The 20,707-nt window shown below is 37.2% G+C and overlaps 1 protein-coding gene across 1 annotated transcript; it reads right to left on the bottom strand.

Moving 5' to 3' along the window:
- Positions 1–3,576: 3,576 nt before the first annotated feature.
- On the bottom strand, positions 3,577–20,315 carry GTF2A1 (general transcription factor IIA subunit 1). Its single transcript, XM_009646632.2, is given in 9 exon segments — positions 3,577–3,706; positions 8,081–8,170; positions 10,318–10,638; positions 11,508–11,641; positions 13,417–13,492; positions 15,919–15,983; positions 18,397–18,497; positions 18,499–18,572; positions 20,215–20,315. Coding segments are annotated over 9 exon segments (984 nt in total). The 5' UTR covers positions 20,230–20,315; the 3' UTR covers positions 3,577–3,598.
- Positions 20,316–20,707: the final 392 nt, after the last annotated feature.

Genomic DNA, 20,707 nt, shown 5'->3' with positions numbered 1-20,707 from the left:
TGAGTACAATGCAGGAACAAGAAGTGTGAAGCCTCAAAGAATCTTGTCACTAACCAGCAACTGAGGGGGAATAAAAAGTATTTTATTTAAATAGTCCAATATAAAGTTCCTTATGTGACTAAATTCTCTATTATCTCCTTAACAGAAAACATATTTCAATTTGTTTTCAACTTAGAGGTTTTAAAATGATTGCACACACTAAAACCCAACAGAAATAGAGCAAAAAATTTGCTTTTCTGACTGAAGCACTGCAGAAATTTACCCTCTCAGGAATCAAAAAAAAAAGTATCATACTGGCAAAACAGGTATTCTGCAAACTTAAAAGGCACAAGACTCCTAATTTTGCCCAGTTGCTCTATAAGTTTCCATCAGCCATCATGGTTATAATTATGAAGTTATCTTTCCCCACTTTTTCCATCATAAAAAGGTGCTCCATTATCTGTGCAAATTTTAACATAAGCCCTCTTGATATCAGTAATTGTTTCCATAATACTGAACTATTTAAATGGGGGAAAAAACCCAACAGCTCAACAACAAGCAAAAAAAAAAAAAACAAAACTATTTCCAAGGGGGGAAAATAGAATCATTTATGAACTATGAACATGGGAATCCCTTGCCCTCTGAAAGGAATGGTTTCTTTGGAACCTAATGAAATGGTCTGTTCAGTTACATTGTTAAAACCATGATTAAAAATTCAAGTACAATAATAAAATTAAGCAAACTACATTCTTACAGCAAGCTGCTACAATAAAATGAAATTAAAACATGCTTTTTGATTTTAAAAAAGGAACACTTGATGTAGCAATAAGAGCACAGCTTGGTATGTTCATGGTTGACTGGCTTTCCGAAAACTTCACAGGTATTTGTATTTGAAGACAAAACTTCCTATCTGAAAAGCATACCATACAATTAGCTTGCAAGAGACTGTGCAAGTTCAGAAAGCTTCTAACATCCTTCAGAACAGGCTAAGCTTAAGTTACCATTAAAGTTCTGCTATCCTTTAAAAATAAATAAAAAGGCTATGCAGCTTCTAGTATATGTACGTGGGTGAAAAAAAAAATCACTAAGATGTATGAAAAAAAAGTGTTCTACATGTAATCTGGGTTCCAGTAGTATAAACAGGAATCTATAGCTAAAGGGATTTTTCTTCCTTTTATTGGTTTGGTTGTGCAGCGTTATGGGAATTTTTCTGAAGTCCACTACTTAAGACTTACTGGTAACAGATATGGAAAAGGTGAGGGAAGGAATTAGATGGTACATTGTTGATTTCATTGCAGTTGTACATAGAAGTGTCAACAGTGGTAAAAAAATAAAAATAAACTAACTGCTTTGTTCAGAAGGAAGCAAACACCGATCACTTTCAGATACCTTGAAGCCCCAAGCCAAAAACTGAATGACGATTCCATTACTTAAGAATGAATTAGAAGAAACATCAATTAACTTGTCATAAAGCTCATGTATGTAGATGGCTTACTAACAACCATATTGCTCTAGACGTAGCTTACAGGCAGTTTTAGTCTGTATCAATGAGAGCACAGGTGTACAAAATCACAGCGAAAAAACCCTCTTTAAAATGTGTTTTGAGTTTTCTACGTACAACTGAGACTACAAATGCACTTGGAGGCAAGTAAATCAGAATGAAAATTAGAGCAGTCGTTACCTACTGCTAAAATACACTTGTGACTTTGTTAATGTTTAAGAAGTTTCATTCTCAAGCAAAAAAAGGTCAGAAATCATGGTTCAAATGCCTGCTTCTGAAATTCTTCTCCAATTTAGCTAAAATTATCTTTGCTGTGTCCTTTTTTCATCATCCTTCCAAGCACCCAATGAAAAGATAAATTTTTCTTGAAATGGTAAGCCACATGAACATTCCTTCCTCAACAGTTTCTGAAGTATAATGCCCATTCCCTCTCCTCGTTCAAAAGGCGCTGCATTTCCGAAAGCAGGGTTTGCCAAGAATAACCTATGCATGAAGAAAAGGTGTTCACTCCTCAGTGAGGAAGGGAAGGAGGGGGGAGCAACCTTGCTGCTTTTCAAAATTTTTCTTGAAATGGTAAGCCACATGAACATTCCTTCCTCAACAGTTTCTGAAGTATAATGCCCATTCCCTCTCCTCGTTCAAAAGGCGCTGCATTTCCGAAAGCAGGGTTTGCCAAGAATAACCTATGCATGAAGAAAAGGTGTTCACTCCTCAGTGAGGAAGGGAAGGAGGGGGGAGCAACCTTGCTGCTTTTCACAAAAAAAAAAAAAAACCCAACCAAATAAAAACAGAAAACCCCAAACCCCAAAAAAACCCCAACACACCACAAAACCACACCTCTGGAAAAGGCAAGTGAAAAAGTGACTACACAAGGTTTAGTGCATCCAACTGCTTGATTTTCTGTTACCAAGACAGTCTAAAGATACTCTAACAGAATCTGTGTTCTCAAAGCTGTGCAGCTCTCTTCATGGAATTACATGCCACCTGGAAACTTTAGAGAGATTCGCTGCTGCAGGTAGCTTATGGCTATACTGTTCAGTAAAGCGAGCTTGGATTAACAGAGTTGTAGCCAGGATGTTAGAATTTTTATGTGAATTTCTACATTAAAAATTTAGTCATTCTTGTGGTCTGTTGAATTATTTGTGGATGTCTGGACTACATACGAGTAAGCAGGTGAAGGAATGCATCTATTATGCCATTACCTACACATTTGATTCAAAAGGTCTCCAAAGCCTTTAAAAAAAAAAAAAAAAAAAAAACAAACCACAAACCAAAAAACCAGAAACTATAGTATTTGTTTTAGTTCAGTGATGCTGAACCACCACCAAACAGCAAGAAGATAATTAACAAGTTAAGCGATCTGACTTTTGTCGGGGGGAGCTACAGGTGCTTAGTATTTAAAAAATACAGCCCTAAATAGAAGGTATCACTTACATGAAAATTAAAATAATTTTGAAATATAAATGATCATTTTACCATTTTGTAACTGCTAGGAACAACAACCTGTTTATGGGGAACCAAACTGAAAACAACAAATAGATATAATAATTAATGAGCATATCAGAATTAAAAATATTTTCCTTATACAAGTTATTTAAAATTTAACACCTTAATTCTTACCCTTCTGTACAAAGCTTGCACGCAGTTTAAGTAACATTCTGACCATCCTCACTACCAAAAGGAAGTGTTCAAAGCAAAGATTTGTACACATAATAAGCATTTTCAGATTAATAATCTATCAAAGGGAAGAGTTCCTTCAATCAGTGGAAGAAGTATTTTAAAATCTTAAATCAAGGGAAGAAAGGGGGTGGGGAGGGGAACAAAGCCTTACATGCTAAATACCAGCTGTAGGTACCTGTATGTAGAATTGATAATTAAGGTATTCCTAACACACAAAACCAGCTCCCAGACAATGCTATAGCTGCTACAGTCCATGGCTTGCTCATCTGAAGTAGTGTCTTTGTTGCCACATTTTACCGTTGTTCCAATACTTTGTTTATTTCTGATGTGCAGATACACATTTTGATTGGAGTATACGTCCAAGTCTTAACCTTTCCTGCTTTTGATTTTTTTTTTTTTCCTTTTACAGGGAGTTTTTTTGTTTTGTCTTTTAAAATTTCACCATTCTGCATCCCCGATGGCTTTGGAAAATACGTAATCTCTTCCATTAAGATTCATGATGCCATCTTTGAGATGAAATTTCCATTTGTTTTTACTTCTGTGAATCTAAAAAGAACAGGGGAAAAAGTTGAACTATTACTCTGTATCATAAATAGGTAATAATGCATAAGTAAATCAAAAGGGCAAGCAAAAATGAAAATAACTAGTAGACATATATCACTAAATTACTACAGATATCTTGAAAATCAATTCTGTATTTAGCTATGAAAAACAGAAACTAATTATGCATATAGCAGTCTTTTCTGTTTTCATTTTTTAGAACAGGGACAGCAACTGTCACAAAACCACGCAAGCACGGAGGCATTCCAAAATCCAAAGCATATAGCACATTTTTAGAGATCGTTGGAAAGGAAGAAGAGAGATGTATATCCACCTGTGCTGCTTTAATTTGATTAAATTATCTTTGATTATGACAACCACAAAACTCCACTTGAAAGCCAGAAATCCCCATTTCAACCACTGTAACAGAAAGACGAACATTTTAAACCAGCCCTGAAAGGGTCAAATACTAAGTTCTGTTATTTGCACCACTTGTCTAAACTCCATTCTGCACGAAAACTAGTTTGATTATGTTAGGTATAGATAGATAGAAGTAGAAAGTTGAACAGGCCTTCTAATATTAGAGTTTGACTCTGGGTTTCCAAAAGTTACGTTTTGCTTAAAAGGCAAGCAGATTATTTACACGGGTTTTACTCTGAAAATCTCTATGGTACAAAATGCACAAACTGATACAGAATATATATTTTAGTCTTATATTCTGTAATTGCTCCTCAACGGTGAGTCACTGTATATGATTTACATTCCAATTCTCATTGTAAAGTGTCAAGTGAGAAAAGTAACATCTCCAGTATTGGGGATGATGGCATGAAGCTTCAACTTTAACCTACAGTCTTTCCCAGTTAAAATACTGGCACTTATAAGGCTTTGTTTAAAATAATTTTGTAAGATTAAGCTGGGAGATCAGTCCAGCTATTTGCAACGACCCCAGAAGTTACTGGGTGGGGGGAAGACACATTCATTCCATTCTTGCTCCCCAGCGAGTGCGTACTGTGGGAGACTTTGACATGATGGATCTTCAGATTATAATGGGATATTCCTGTTGACACAGGGTATGACAAAGAGTAAACAACAGGTTTGTTCATATTCTCTTTACAAAAATATTCCATACAGAATTAACTCTTCTTTCTTCATGCCTGTTCCCAAACAAATACGACCTACAGGAAGCAGGTTGACCAATGTGGCGAAGGAGATCACAGAAGATACAAGGACAAGAAATAGCTGTAGTATTGTAGCTTCAGTGTAAGATACAAGGACAAGAAATAGCTATAGTATAATAGCTTCAATTATCTTATGCCTGCTGAGTAAACAGCAACGTGTAGCACTGAGGCTGGTTTAGGTAATATACAGGCAAGTCCTGCTTCATGAAGAAGCTAAGTCAGGAACCTACAAAACACACAATCCTTTTCTTGGTTCAAGACAGTGTGCAGTTAGGTTAGAAAGCTTAAGTTAGAAAATGTCACCATAACATTTCCCCAGGGGTAGTAAGTAAATAAATCCATTAGAAGTGTTTAACTAAATTTATGCTATGTTTAATTTAAAATTAAAGAAAATGGAACTAAACTCAGTATAAAGGCAGAAGAATAAATTTAGCAAAACACTAAACATCCAACCCCCCCCAAACCCCACATACTGTAAGCACAGAGCAGATAAATACCTGCCACCTATCAAAAAGGGCATCAGAAAGAGCAAAAGACCACCGGTGCAATTAAGCAGCAGGACAACACAATATTCAAAGAATACAAAGATCTTTCAGAAAGCTGAAATGCTGTCTAAAAGAGAAAATATTATCATCAACTTTTGCAGATAAAACATAAAAGTGTAATTAAGTGATCTAAACAAAGTTAAGAAAATTTTACAAAAGGCATAAAACCAAGGAAATCCCATTGCAATTTTTCAATTTCCATCAAGGACAAGAAGTCGCATCATCTACTATTAGTGCTTTAGAAACAAACAGTAAAGTAGCACCAGAACAGATATGACCACAGCACTCAATCAATTACTAATACTATTGTTTGGTCTGTGCTCACTTAAAGCTAAGAAGTCAGTGGCCACAGCAAACAAATGAACAAGGAAAGGTTTTGACTTATATGCTCTACTTGTCCTTCCAAATAGCATTCAACAAAAATCCCTCATCAGAAGCATTTGAGCTGCAATGAGGTAAGAAGGAAGGTCCTTAGACGAATAAATAACTGAATAAACAAGGGTAAGAACACTGTTTGCACAGTGAAATGAGGTAATTCCAGAAGAGATTTGTGCTGGCTGGAGTCTGCATCGTTTAAGAATTCACTAATCATCTGGAAAATGACAAAACATCACTGATGATACAAAAGAACAGTTACTGAAGAGCTGCAGAATGATTTTACTATCCTAACTCATTGTGTAATAAAACAATGGTGGCATTCGATGTATATGAAGGTAGTGACAATGGAAAAAACAATTCCAACTTACATGCATAGAGAAAATGATGGATTTGAGTTGACAATTACAAGTGAGGAATGAAGCCCCAGCGTTCTAAGACTTTTCCATGAGAACATCAGCTCTGTGTTCAGTGGGGTCAAAAGCACACATGAACTATTGCAGAACACTGCTACACCACGTAATAAACTGAAGGTTCACCTATGTTATGAATAGCTCTGATCCTCCCTCAACCTTATCTACCTGTATCAAATAAGATACAGAAGAATAAAACAGGATCTGGAGAATGAAAGTAAGAATAATCAAATGTTTGGACTGCTGTACAAATAACAGCCAAGTGTAGCTCGGATTTCAGAGATGACCGAGGAGGGTTATGATGATCTGCAATATTATAAAAGGCATCAAGAAAGCAAAGTGGAAACATTCTTCTAAATACAGAACTAGGAGGTATCATATGAAACTAATGGGTTAAAAACAGGTCCTCCTCCACACATCACATAATTAATTTATAAAACTTCCTGTCATAAGACAAAGTTTACAAGGATTCAAAAAAAAAATCCAATTAATTTCTGACAAATTAAAGAAAAAATCCTCTGCTGGCCATCTGATACAAAGCCACTATGTGTCTCCCTGAAGATACAGTTCACAGAAAGACGGTAAAATGCTCTACATGAGCATCACTACCTGTTTTGCCCTTGTCTCGTCGTTTCAGAGGCACCCACCACCAGCTGGTGCAGGACACTGTGCAAGAGGGAACTCTGCTCAGAAGGACTGAGCTGATCCTGTGTATTTTACAGAGACAAGCTGAGCGACTATTGTTTGATAAGTGATTAAGTCCCTTCAGAGCACGTGGCGCTAGAGATTAATGATGGACACTGTTCCCTACTGAGTTCTCATTCTTAACTTCTAAGAGGGTGAGGATTTCAGAACAGTTCCTGTTGCTCAGCTTTAGCAGCTCCCAACAAGCTTTTCTGACTGCTATTCTGAGGTCCCTCACTATCCTCACAAACTGCCTCAAAACTAAGTTTTGCATTACAGTCTGGAGGAGACAGATGGCTGGGATGTACATACTGATACCACTTTCCTCTATCTTAAATTCTCGGTTGAATCTGATGACAAATCTAAGCAGAGTCTGGGCATAACTGAAGATTTTCTAATCAACCCATTCTTCGTAATGTAGGAGTTTTTATTCAACATGCTTACAGCTTTTTTCTGCCTTAAGAAGGATCCTTATTCATTGTAGTCCAATTAATCTAGCATAGGAAAAGACAGAAAATCCACACTGAATAATCTTTCTGTATACTACCTCAGTAAAAAGGTGTCCAATATCCTCTAGACACATTTAAAACAATTCCAGACATGGATGAATCCTTGCATATTCCAGGGCAAATATGGAAAAAGAAATTAAGCCATTATAGAGGAAGCAAGACAGTTCAGCAGAATTTAAAGCAAAATACACAAAAGCATTCCACATTGCCATTTCATTGAAGAATGCATAGCACAGAAAGAACCTTCTCCTCCAATAAGTATTCTATCATCAAGAAGAGATATTTTTTGTGATCAAGGAACAGTTTTCCACAAGTCTAAATCATAATGCCTGCTTCCTCCATTCATGGCCACAGCCAATGTACAAACTTACTTACAATAGTTCACTTCTCCTGACCCCACGGGACTGACCTTTTGTTAAAGGCCACAAAAAGACATGATGAAATAAAAGAAAATGCAGACAAATTTTTCTAAGCTTTACTCATTACCAAGTTTAGTGCAAACATGTCACACAAACCTGTTTTAAAAACAAAGAATAGTTAATTCTTATATTACCATTCACATAATCTTTACAGATTTACCTATACTTAACTGTCACAAAGATATTACTCAAAAACTATGACTTGATAGGAAGAACAAAGAAAGTAGAATCCTTGGATTCTGTTCTGTAGAGATTACCTTATCATACTGGCACACAACAACATTTTCTGTATCGAACAGTTCTTGTCCTTCCTCATCACTCACATCATCTTCGCTATTAAGAGGCTCCTGAAATAAACACATACAGAATGTTATGCTGTTTAGCAAGACCAGAGCTGTTACTTTGATTACTCACATGAAGCTACAGTCTTTTCTATGAACTACAGGACCAAAAATGCATTTGAGGTGGGGAGTATTAAGCTTTCCAGCAGAGGGCTGGTGTACATAATTTCCTTCCTGCCCTCCATCCTAAGATGTCCTTACAATTTTAGTCTGGAACTTCAGCGTCCAGGCCAGATTCTGGGCACTGCAGCCTTTTGTCACCACAACCGTTCTTGGTCCTTTACCAAATGTTCTGGTGCTTGCAATTTGTCTTTACAGAAAATTTATCATTATGCATTTTCATTTTTCTAAAGCATCTAAGCAGTGGAAAGGCAGCATTAGTCACATCACTCCCTATGTGCTATTAAAAATAGAAACTCCATGACTTACTCACGTTTGATGTACCACAAACAGAAAGAACACATGCAGAAAGTTTTTACAGAAGGGGGAAAAAAAAGATGCTTTAAGATGATCTTGTGTAGATACATACAAAATAACTTCTCCAGACCTTCTAGAATATATTTTCATGTCCTTTAAAAATTACTTTCATTTTTTCCTCTGTCTGGTAACACTCTGTTCCAGTAGAAATTTGGTGGGGTTTTTTCATCTCATGTAAATAAGAAATATTTCAAAAGCTAAAACAACCTCTAATAAACACCAAACAACTTTTTTGAAGTCTTCTGTATAATCCTAAACTTCCCACCTACTCCCAAATATATAAGCTAAACAGGGGAGATGCTAGTGAGAGAAGAAAAAGGTGTACTAGAGGTCCTAATTCCTTCCAAAGTAATGTTATAGTTAAGTGACTTCAAAAGCTTTAAGGAACTGGTCATCTCATTAAGTAACTGCTGATGAACAAAGGTAGCAAAAATAACAGAACTCTGGCATGCTGATAATAAAGTCTTGGCATATAAAAAAAATTCCACAAGAATGCTAGCATTGAGGCACTATTAAAGAACACTTAATATCTAGGCATGATGACCTATACTTAATAAGGCAACTAATAAAACATTCAAAGTGACATCAATGCTGGAAATATAATGGAAAAATGATGTGAACCCAACCTGTAAGTTGTAACAGAAAAATACTGTTAGATGCCACTGTAGATGTACTACAGAAAACCCGATTTAACTCCTTGATAGAAATTAGAAAGTTTACCTGCATATACTGCATGGGTGATACAGACTGTGAAATGCTACATACGGTCCTCATACTGGCATTTTAAATGGAATCTTAAAATAATTGGAAAGGCTGCAGAGAACTGTGGAAGTGATCTGACAGTTCAAAATACACTTTAGGGATAGATTTAGGGAGCACCAAGTTTCCTGTCGGAGACTGAAATAACAGTACTTTTAGCTTATTAGTACCCTCCCCTTTTTTTCCTTTAAATTTCTTATTCTTGTGGGGCTTTTTGGTGCAACACACCAAAACTTACTAAGGACCTACTGGCTGAAGTCCGAAACCAAGCAAATTTGAAGTCGAAATTAAGCACATATTGTTAAGAATGCAAGAAGTTACAAATAATATGCACTCCTGCTCCTATCTCCTGATTTTGTTAAATCAAGGTCAGATGTGTTTCTAGAAGGTGCTTTTATCATCACATTTGAATTCTCAGGCTTGTTTTGGTGTAACAGAAAGCAATGGAGTATAAGTGAGATACAGGTCAGACCACATCTATTGGTCCCCTCAGTGAACTAAATATATGCTATCCTTTTTGTCAATCTTCCTAACACCTTGCTTTTGTATGCACTCAGTCTCAAGTGGAGTTGACTATTTCTGTTTGCTTATGAAGGTTTCGTAATTTCATGGCTGACCTCTCCGTAACATCAGAAATACTACTGCTGAAGTTTTTAAAAGGGCATTCACAATAATTAACAGATTTTGCTGTGTCCCCTGCCTTCCCCAGCTGCATTTCAAGGTGCTTTGCTAATACACACAGTTTCCACAACTTCAATATGGGAACTGAAGAACTTGAAGTACAAGGATAAAAGTCTTATTCTCAAAATTGTTGGAGTATAATACTATTTGAAGTATACAGCTTTCTTTCAAATTTTGCAAAAAAAATGAAAGTGAAACACAAGCATGCTCCAGTCTTCTGAAATAACATTGTTTACCTCTTCAACTTGGCCATCTTCACCCCCATCTTTTTCTTTGTCTTCCTCTTCATCATCATCATAGTCTTCTTCCTCATCTTCTTCTTCTTCAGATGATGTGTCCCCTGCTCCATCAACTTGGAGAACCAGTGGTGCTTGTGGTTGGGCCTGTTGTTGTTGTGGTTGCTGCTGACCAGCTGCAGGAATCTGTGCTTGAGCTGGTGTAGGGGCAGCCACTGTTGTAGGTATGACTTGTGTTTTATTTCCTGTAAACAGGATCTGCTGAGGCTGAATAATCACTCCTGCCTGCTGGGAAATCCCTCCAGGGATAGGAGCCAAAACCTGATGGAATATTATTGCAAGTACTGTGGCTGCTAACAGACAACCACATCACTTACTCACAGAAAACAATTAAAGCATATCAATCTGACTTGCGCTAATTAGAGAAACAAGAGTTACAAATATTCCACCTATATCAGATACATAATTTAATATTCAATAACGTATCTTCTTTCACTACCCAGTGTTCATTTTCTGCATTTTGCACTGCTAAATCTAAGAAAACCTACTGTCTTTCCATTCTAAAATGCTAGCACAACCTCCACACCTGAGTTCCAAGCACAGCAGAGGAATGTTTCAATTCAAGTAAAAGATAATATTTAAACCCTCTCTATAAAATATTTAACTTTAAACTCTCTACAAATTGTTACTCATGCATAAACTGCAGAACTGTGACACAATGCTAAATTCGATGCTTACACAGTCTGGATACATGGTTGACCTTGTAGCTGAACAGAAGTCCTTGTAAAACATACTGTATTCACTACTAGAATAACCAAGGGAGATGTGCATGTTTGTTTTAGGTATTTTCTTCTATATGTTATGTGACACAAAATATTTTAACCATTAAACACATTTTTCAAAGGATGCAGACTAGGATTATGCACATAATATAATTGTCATCAGGGGACACACAAAAGAAATTTTAAACTCCAGCCAGTCAGAATTTGGCAAGAATAAAAATGACACTGAAAGAGAGATTTCAGAATTGTTCATTTTTAAAAAAGACACTTCTTAACACAATTCTCTTTCCAGTATACAACTTCCAACTGTGTGTTCTATTTCAATTTTCTCACAAAAATGCAAGCCTCTTTAGTAATTACTATCATGTTTTTTCTCTCAAGTGTACCTATTCAAAAATTTTTCTTTACCTGCTGTATAACAGGTGCTTGTACTCCACCAGGCTGCATTTGTGGTATGACCTGCTGCTGTAGAACAACTGGCTGCTGTGGCTGAATGATATACTGAGCTCCATTTGCAGTTCTAACTACTTGGAGGATCTGGCCTGTAATAAAATAAGTAACAAAATAATCAAACGCAGAAATTCGGTTTTAAAATTATCTTAGTTTAGAAGCTTGTTTCCTGGAAGGACACCAATGACAAGTAAAGGAGAGCATTTATGTTTCACTTTCATCACTGAAAAGATAATATTCTATGGCAGCTGTGTCAGAAACAAAGAACTAATAGGGTTGTTTACTATGTAAACATGACTGTGAGGTATGCAATCCAAAAAGTCTAATCCTTTAGCACAGCACAGTATTTCAAATATTAGCACCCACTTATGGACATAGCACATGTTCCAACAGATAAGATTTTACAGATAGACAGACAAATGAACACATACCAAAACGGGAACACAGGTATTCACACCACAAAAATTCTATCCCCTGCTAACACTGTGGTATTTCCAGGGTCCTGAGAGATGATGTCCTTTCCTCAGATTCTTTTCCCTCCAATTACCACTTTACAAGAATTTCCTCTATGCCTAATTTTCTTTCCAATATTATCCTGCAATTGCCTTTTTGAAAAATCTGTCTTTACACTTTTTACCCACCTCTCCTTTCTGTTCCCATAATGCCTGTACTCAATTTTCTTATCCTATAGTTTTCTCATTTTATACCTTTCCTCACTTCACAAAATACGTCTGAAACTCACACACCTCTGGAGACAGCTTCCAACTCTGAAAAGCAAGAGCTACGATATATTCCAACATTAGTTTTTCACATTTCTAATCAGAAGGATGGAGAGAAAGAAGAATAAAATAGATTAGATAATCCTGAACTTCATACCTGATTTTATTTCCTGTTCGCCCTCTACAACAAAATGCAAAGCCCTATTTACTGAAATAACTAAGTACATCTGAAAGAAGGGACTTGTTTAAGAAAACATACTATAAATATTTATACCTGAAAAAAAAAATATGACCATAACAAAAATAACAAATAATGTGAGCTGCAGATTATTCTATGCTATGACAAACATAGATGTGCTTCCTTAAAAATTCAAAATATTTTAATTTCTAGAACAGCTCAACTACCTATCCATTAAACATTCAAATGTTTAATGCAAGGAAGTTAAGTCCCAGGTGATTCTGAGCAGATTAGATAAATTACTCCAGCAAAAGCAGCAAATGATTCTAGAAAATGAGCTTTCTCAGATCTTTCTTTACTCTCCACGCAGACTAGATCTGGAATCGAGTTTATAAAATCAGCATAATACAAAAGTACATGAAGCATCAGATATGCTGTTCAGAAAAGCAACATTTAATTATATTCTAAATGCATAGCATGACAGTATTTAAAAATTATAAATCTTAAATAAATTAGCATTGCCAGAAAAATTAGAAATTCCACTCTGTGTGCTCAGCAGCTATGAGAAACCTTAAGACATTCCTCATCTGAAGTCACAGATGAAGTGACCCTGCCCTTTTATAACCAGTCTAGTATCTGTGCTCAGATCATGCACCACAAGGCTCAGAAATATGCAAAGGGGAGAGACAGCAATGCCTGTCTTCTTGCTTCATGTGCTTCCCTAAAATGTGGGGTCAACTTGCATAGTATCTAACCCACACCGTTGTTAGGTCAGAACCACAAGGTTGGCAAGGCTAGCAAGTCAGCAAGCAAAAGAGCCCAGGAGTCTAGTGAAGAAACTGCACTACCTTGTAAGGGTAGATTCCCAGGTTCTACATTTTAGCAATATATAGCAGGGAGTAAAATCCAGAATTTCTCCCTCCCAAACACCCTGAAAACCACTGTTTGATCTCAGTGTTAGGACAGTTACCTGAATTTGTAAGTATCTGCTGAACAGGAGTAACGCCAGCAGGGAGAGCCAACGTAGCTGCAGTGGCTGCAGCACTCTGAAATACAAGAAAAGCTCTTTAACCACAGACTTTATTGCCAGTGTTTCACCTCACAACATACTGCCTGAAAATATGTACCTTTTTATTGCTGTTTACAATGTTTGCACACAAGCTTCTGAAGCTATTGAAACACAGGCATTAATCAACTGCACATTATACTACATATAAAAATTATTTTCCTTCTTTAATAGGAAGAAGACTGAAGCAACAATCACAAAGCATCACACCTTAACCCAGCTCCACATGGTTTCTTGGTTTATCTGCAAGCTCAGCTTTTTTTTTTCCTTCTCTGCTGATCTACTAATAGAGTACAACGCTGCATTGCTCATGTGGCACGTTTACTTACACTTTTTCAAAGCAGCTAAAGATATGGGCCTACAAATCTGAAGAAACATAAGGTACTGAAGCAATGGTCGTGTTTGCCTGTCTTGTTTTCTCAAGGAGCAGTAATCAGGTTTTCACTTTTCTTCATTCCGTAAATGATTTGCATTTCAAGTCCCACGTAACACAGCTCTTCTGAGTGAATATACAGATACAGTGTACTGACTGTTTGCAGAATGACTAATTTTTTCTCTCAAGACAGCTGGTTAGAAGAGAAAGCTGAAGACTCTCAATGGGTAATGATTTGAACTTACAAGGAAACTCCAACAAAATTATGGGAGCTCCAAACACAAAAATCTGCATTAAGTCCTTAACTCGCCAAGGGAGATGGACTTCTCCAGAGGTCTCTCCATTTCAAGGGTCTAACTTCGGCTGCCTATGGAAGAGCCTCCCCTTCCCCACTATAAAGGAACCAGGCCTGATTACTCTTGGCTACTGAAAGGTTTTAAGCTTTATTACTCAGTAGAGCGTGTGCATGCTTCCTGTTTATAAGAAACGTGATCTCCCCCTATTGACTGGTCAATGTAGTAGTGCCAAAAACTGCCAAAATCAGGGATCACCAAGCAAAACTGTAAAGTGTTCAGATGCATCCTCACAGCCCAGACAAAGGCAAATGAATAAACTCTCATTACTCTCTGCCTTCCAAGATATTCAAGGTCTGTCAGATCCACTCTTTAATACCAATTTAAATGTTTTTAACAGACACACACAATTCCGAATTGATTCTGTAACTATTTACTGAACAGTAGTCTTCTCCAGTATACAATTAATCCACATTTTGACAGCAGCAGAGTTTTAAAAGCATGGCATACTCATTTTTGCAATACCCATCAACAAGCTCTGACTTAATGAGACAGAAAAAAAAATATTTAACTGTTGGACTTGGGAAGTTACAAACCTCATTGAAATGATTGCAAAACATAAAAGGAAAAGGTAGATGTTAGAATCACAGAATTGTTTCGGTTGGAAAAGACCTTTAAGATCATCAAGTCCAACCGTTAAGCTAACCCTGCCATCCTACCACTAAACCATGTCCCTAAGCACCACGTCTTACCCGTCTTTTAAATACCTTCAAGGATGGGGACTCCACCACCTCCCTGAGCAGCCTGTTCCAATGCTTAACAACCCTTTCAGTGAAAATTTTTTTCCTAATGCCTAACCTAAACCTGCCCTGGAGCAACTTGACGCCATTTCCCCTCGTCCTATCACCCGTTAATGCGCTCTCGGCTTCTGGGTAAATGACGCTATCTGAGTAATGAAGTTTGGGGTCTTTTCTATAGTAAGGTCAGCAGGTAATGGAGAAGTGAAGGCTAAGCAAGCTGCTGCAGCTTTGACTAATCACAAAACTTTGTTTCAGGTGCTTTTACCATAAAAGTGGTAAGAATGTAATGAATTCCTGTCTTAATACACATATTTAGCTTTTATTAGCTGTTGTTTTCATCGCTTTGCAAGCAGTTGTGGTTTTTTTTTTAATTAAGCCAGGGCGTCTAAAGCAAGATAAGATAACCAAAATGAACTGCTAGAGATAAAAACTGCAAGAAAAGGGTAAATGACCAGACTCAGTCTTATATGCTATTACAATATTAATCAAATTGATATGACCAGAAAAGATCGATCTGAATTGATACATAATGTCTCTTTGATATAAGCTTAACTTTCAGAGCAGTTAATGTTTTTTCCTGCATTTAGCAAATACAGCGTGCTTGTGTCAGTTAACAGCGTTGTGTTGGTATATGACGGGCACATCATCATGCAGATTCATACCAACAGTACTCCGATTCCTGATTAAAAAAAAGTTTTCGTTAAACGTATCTAAGGCAGAGGATCAAGGTAAATCCTAGATTTGTTATCAAAACTGAAGTCCTCGATTACTGATCCTACATTGTCAGTGCAGCAGCAAAACTCAGAAAGATGGCAGCTTTACCAGTGTCCTAAATTACTTTTAAGCATCTGATGACTAACACCAGATTTGTGTTTACTGTTTAATCAAAACAACTTGCATAATGACAGCGTATGCATGTATAAACTTCTCCTTTTCTTACCATGCCTGACGTATTCATGTGCGGTATCAGCTTGGAATCTGGCATAATAACCTGCTGCTGAGGTGCTAGAAACAAAAAAATAGCATTTCATGAAAACTATGCGGTCAGCCCAAAATAACGTCTAAGCCAGAGTAACAGAAAGAACATCACCCAAACATCAGCTGAGCTTCATACAAAAACAGCTACTGAGCAGTCTCTGATCTTATTAAGTTTTACTCTCAAGACAATATACAACATCAGCTCTGAGAGGTGGTACGGCTTTCCAGATCTTATTTCAAGGGCTTCGGTTACCTATTCTGACCCTAGGTAAAACACGATTTAAAATACATTTCTGAAATTAAATGTATTAGTGAAGTGTTGATAAACTTGATGATGGCCAGTATCAGATTTCTCCAAAAACATCAACTGAGAGTGGTTAACTCTTAAAACAGACTTAAGCAAGGACTGTTGCAAGATGAAGAGTACGTTAACAGGATGCAGCGGTTAACCTGAGTTAGGTCTAGCTGGCATAGCTGTTAGTGTAAGCTCATGATTTTTACTGTCTTTCTAATGTAGCAGAAGCAGATGAAATATGATCAACCACCTGTCCCAAACAACAAAATCATTTTAGTGTGCTAAAGAAAACAGATAGCTAAACTATGCAAACAACCTGTTGATCACCTAGAAGTGTAAAAGTGTCCACGTCTATGGAACAACGAGGTTGCCAGTACTAATATCAGTGACAGTAAATTGGAAAACGACAGAGCAATTTGAACAAACTAATCATCAAGGTATTCTCCATACAATCCTATGGACAAGGACACTTAAGAATACTGGGGATAACAGTTTCTGGAAAAGATTCTGGGGATGGAAGCCCCACAACCTTGCACCAAGAACCGAGGCCATCTCTCCAACTTTCAGGGAAACCAAGGAAGGCAAAAGAGCCCAAGGAAATTTTGTGACCCTGTGCCAGGACCACACACAGGACAGCAGGATGTCCTGATCTCTCTGGGACTGCACTAGGAGCTACTATACCATCACCCCCATAAAACAGGGAAGTCAAGTAATTCATAAAACTTGATGTCTGTGATTAAAGTGCTTTAATATCCTAATTTCATTTAGCTTCCACATTGTCACTTGGTCACAAGCCACAATATTGGGCAACAATAAATCCATGTTAAGTGTATTACTGTAGGAGGATCTTACTCTATCCTAAGACACAAATGGGAGGACAGGGGCCTCCATATTAGTGGAGGGAAACCTGGCCAGTAGAGTCACAGCTATTCAGCTAAGGAGCCACTAGAGGACTTGGTGAGTAGACATTCCAGGCTTGGCTGACTGTAACTGAAGCTGAGACACCAGGATCATTTGAAGCCATGTGTACTTAGGGGTCTTAATCTCCTAATTGATTTTATCCCAACAGTCAAAACTGATTTATGTCCAGCCAAAATACAAAATACTTAAAGAACAAACAAAAAAACCCACACCAAGGGAAAAAAGCCCTAACAGCAGGTTCTTGTCACATTAGTTCTCTTCTGTTTTGCATATATGGTGGTTGGGTTTTGTTTTGGTTTTTGGGGTTGGTTTTTTTTTTTTTTGGGGGGGGGGGGGGAAGACAGGGGGAAGGAATCGACTCATAGCTATCTTTTGTGCCTATGACAACATAGGTTCCATGAAATCTGATAAAAAGACTGAAGTCTGTGACCGACTACCACAGATATTTTATGCCATCATTTTAATAGCACACTGAAAACTCAACTAAAGCATTTCACACGTAGCAAATTTGTTTACACAGCATATATACAGTAAAATGCAGTAGTATTTATCTTAGTTTTAAAATTAAATTCTAAGTGGTGAAAATGTTTTCCTTAAATTATTAATGGAGAATACACAAGACAATAATTACAAGACACAATACTGTTATGGCTAGCTAAAATATACCTTGAACATCCACACCTACGCAGTGTGCCATCTTTTAAGACCACAAAAATGCCCAGCCATTATGCTTTTCACTTGAAACCTGCTCTAACATGAAAAAACATCACCTACGTATACTCAGACTGTTGTACAAGTATTTTTCACGTCCTAGCATCCACTTATACTAAACAATAATATATTTTTTAAGTTAATTTGCTCCTAAAGACATTATTATCTCATGACTAAATTGTCAACTGCATACGTATATTGGCTTGAAATTACAGAGGTGCTAATGGACTTCTGACAGAATCCAGAAGTCATGTTATCCTGAAAACATAAGTTACATAGTAGAAGACCAAGAGAAAAATTCAGCTTTTCCAAAATCTTCTGAAGAATATGACTAACACAAATACCAAGATATTTTTCACCAAGACAGCCATCTTGACCCATTAAATAGAGGCAAGTAGAGACAAAGTTTAACATAAAGACACAAAGTTATCCATCAGATAAAAAGCCTGCCCTAGATTTAGAATATGCTAAGGAGTTGGTCTTTTGCCAGAGTGTTTAGAGGGTAAGTCTGACCTTGCTGAGACGCTGGAATAAGGACCTGTTGTGGCTGAGACTGCTGCTGCATAGTCTGCTGCGGCTGAGGTTGTGTGTGATGGTGGTGGTGATGATGCTGCCTGCAACAAAAGCTGCTGCTCTTCTGAATGGAAGCCATCTACAGCCTTGGACTGCATCAGCTTATTTTCCCACAGCTAGTTTGGAAAAGGAAAGAGAAATCTCTGTGTACAATTTTTACTGAACAGGATTTGTAACAATATGAAGACAGTACTCCAAAATAGAATTTGTTTTCACTGTTTATCTTGTGCAGTCTACTTAGCCAAAAAGCCCTTGGGCAAATACAGACTGAAGAGAGAACTCCACAGAGGTAATATTTTAAGAGGAGGAATTAAATATCCTTTAAGAATTATCAGTCCAAGCTTAAGCTTTAAAATTCTTTCTTCCAAATTCTTTCCTCACAAACCTAATAGAAACATGAATAGAGATAAACTGGTAACTTTAAAGTAGCCTTCAAGTTTTCACTTCTCTACCTTCTTTCTTTCTTACCTGTTTAATCACAAAAATAATTATTTATTACAGCTTTCCTCAAGCCGTTTCTTCCTCAGTAACTAAGTTGCTTGAAGACTACTGCCTCATAACACACTTCAACAGAGACTACCAGCATACCAAAGATAATGCCTCAGTACAAGCATTTACACAGTTTCTACCACAATACCAAATTCAGCTTCTCCAGCCTCTTCAGTTCTTGATGTCAGCTGACATGTCTCTCAAGAAAAGCAACAGATGCAAAAAAAAGCAGCTCTTGCAAAAAGACAGCAATGCAAGTAGTCATAATTCATCAGAGTCAAAAAGACTACAGGCACCCAGGACTCCTGATTTCAAATCCTGCTTAGGGTTCCCCAAGCCTTCCTCTTCAATACTTTGTTTTCCTTATTGTCTTTTTCCTCATTCAGTCTTTTCTGACATCATTTGCAGAACACATCTGTGCACCAAGGTGCTTTTCTTAAAGCGCTCACTCAGCTTCCACCAAGCCAGGTCATAGTTTCATGGAAAAGTCTTCACCCGTTTCTGTCTAGCCAAACCCAAAATTCCTTTCCAACTCCATCCATTTTTTAATACTTCAAAAATACTGAGAGTGCAGGATGTCCGGCTTTCTGAAGATGACCTTATCCAACAGCTGAGATAAGCAGGCACCTACTTACCCAGTTTCCTTTTACTTTATTTCTTCCCTTTCAGATACCCATTAGAGCTCAGGTCAACATCCTGCCTTTTTTTTGGACCCTTAGTTACAGTTCGAACCCACCGCATGTAAAACAATCCTGTATCAGAGAGCTTCAGAAAAGTGTGATGCACACAATGCAATTTATTACATACCACTCCCCCAAACAATACTTCTGCAAACCACATACCACACATGCAAAAACCTGACCACGCATCCAACAACGCAACTCCTCTTCTTGACAAAAACGTCAAGCAGAGCAGGCATTATCTTTTTCCTGCAGAGAAAGCTTAAGAATTGTCTGCCTCTAAACTAAACATGTTCTCCCCTTTATTTTTTAAATATATAATGTTTTGGGGACTGAAATAACACTGTGAATTCGGATGCCTGCTGCTAGTTTATGTCAAGTTTGACGTGCCAGATTAGGGAAAGTGAAAGAAGGTGAGCAGATCTTTCTATAAAGCAGTGTAACTCAAATGATATGGGGCTACAGATATGCAGATTAATACAGTGCTTAGCTAACTAAAAATTAGTATTTTTACTGTGTACAACAGTAAGCAGATCTGAAAACCAATAGCTGTATTGGTCTATTAAAAAAACCTTAAGTTGCAACTTACTGTTTTGAGTTCCATAAGAACTTGTTCATCCACTCCTTCATCCAGAAAAACTTCTCTGACATCATTGATGACATCTTCAATTACAGACCTGTACAATTTAGGCTTTAAGAAAAAAAAAAAAAAAGGGTAACTAGTCAGCATTACTTTGAAAGAAATTTATCTCTTTAACGTTAAAATAAAGATTTTCCCCCACAGAAAACCTCTTGAAAACTGCATTACAGAATACACTGCATGCTTCCTAGTCACTAAAATCTGCAAGGAGGTATAAATCAGCAAGAACAGATCAAACAAGGTGAAAAAGGAAGTGTTCACTGCCTTTTGTGACATAGCTAAGTCACAAGAGTTTTTAAGCCACGAGGACTCTAATTCAAAACAGAGAAAAGAAGATTGTTTTCCATTCAGTAATTTGTTTCCTGCTTGCCAATGCACACACTGAATATGCAAAAATATTCGCACGTGTCCAAAATATTCATGCCAAAGAACATTAAAAGTT

This window comes from Egretta garzetta, unplaced genomic scaffold (genome assembly GCF_000687185.1).
Source record: "Egretta garzetta isolate BGI_Z169 unplaced genomic scaffold, ASM68718v1 scaffold79, whole genome shotgun sequence".
Classification (NCBI taxonomy): domain Eukaryota; kingdom Metazoa; phylum Chordata; class Aves; order Pelecaniformes; family Ardeidae; genus Egretta; species Egretta garzetta.
The sequence above is the reverse complement of the archived record's forward strand: the minus strand, read 5'-3'. Positions and strand labels throughout refer to the sequence as shown.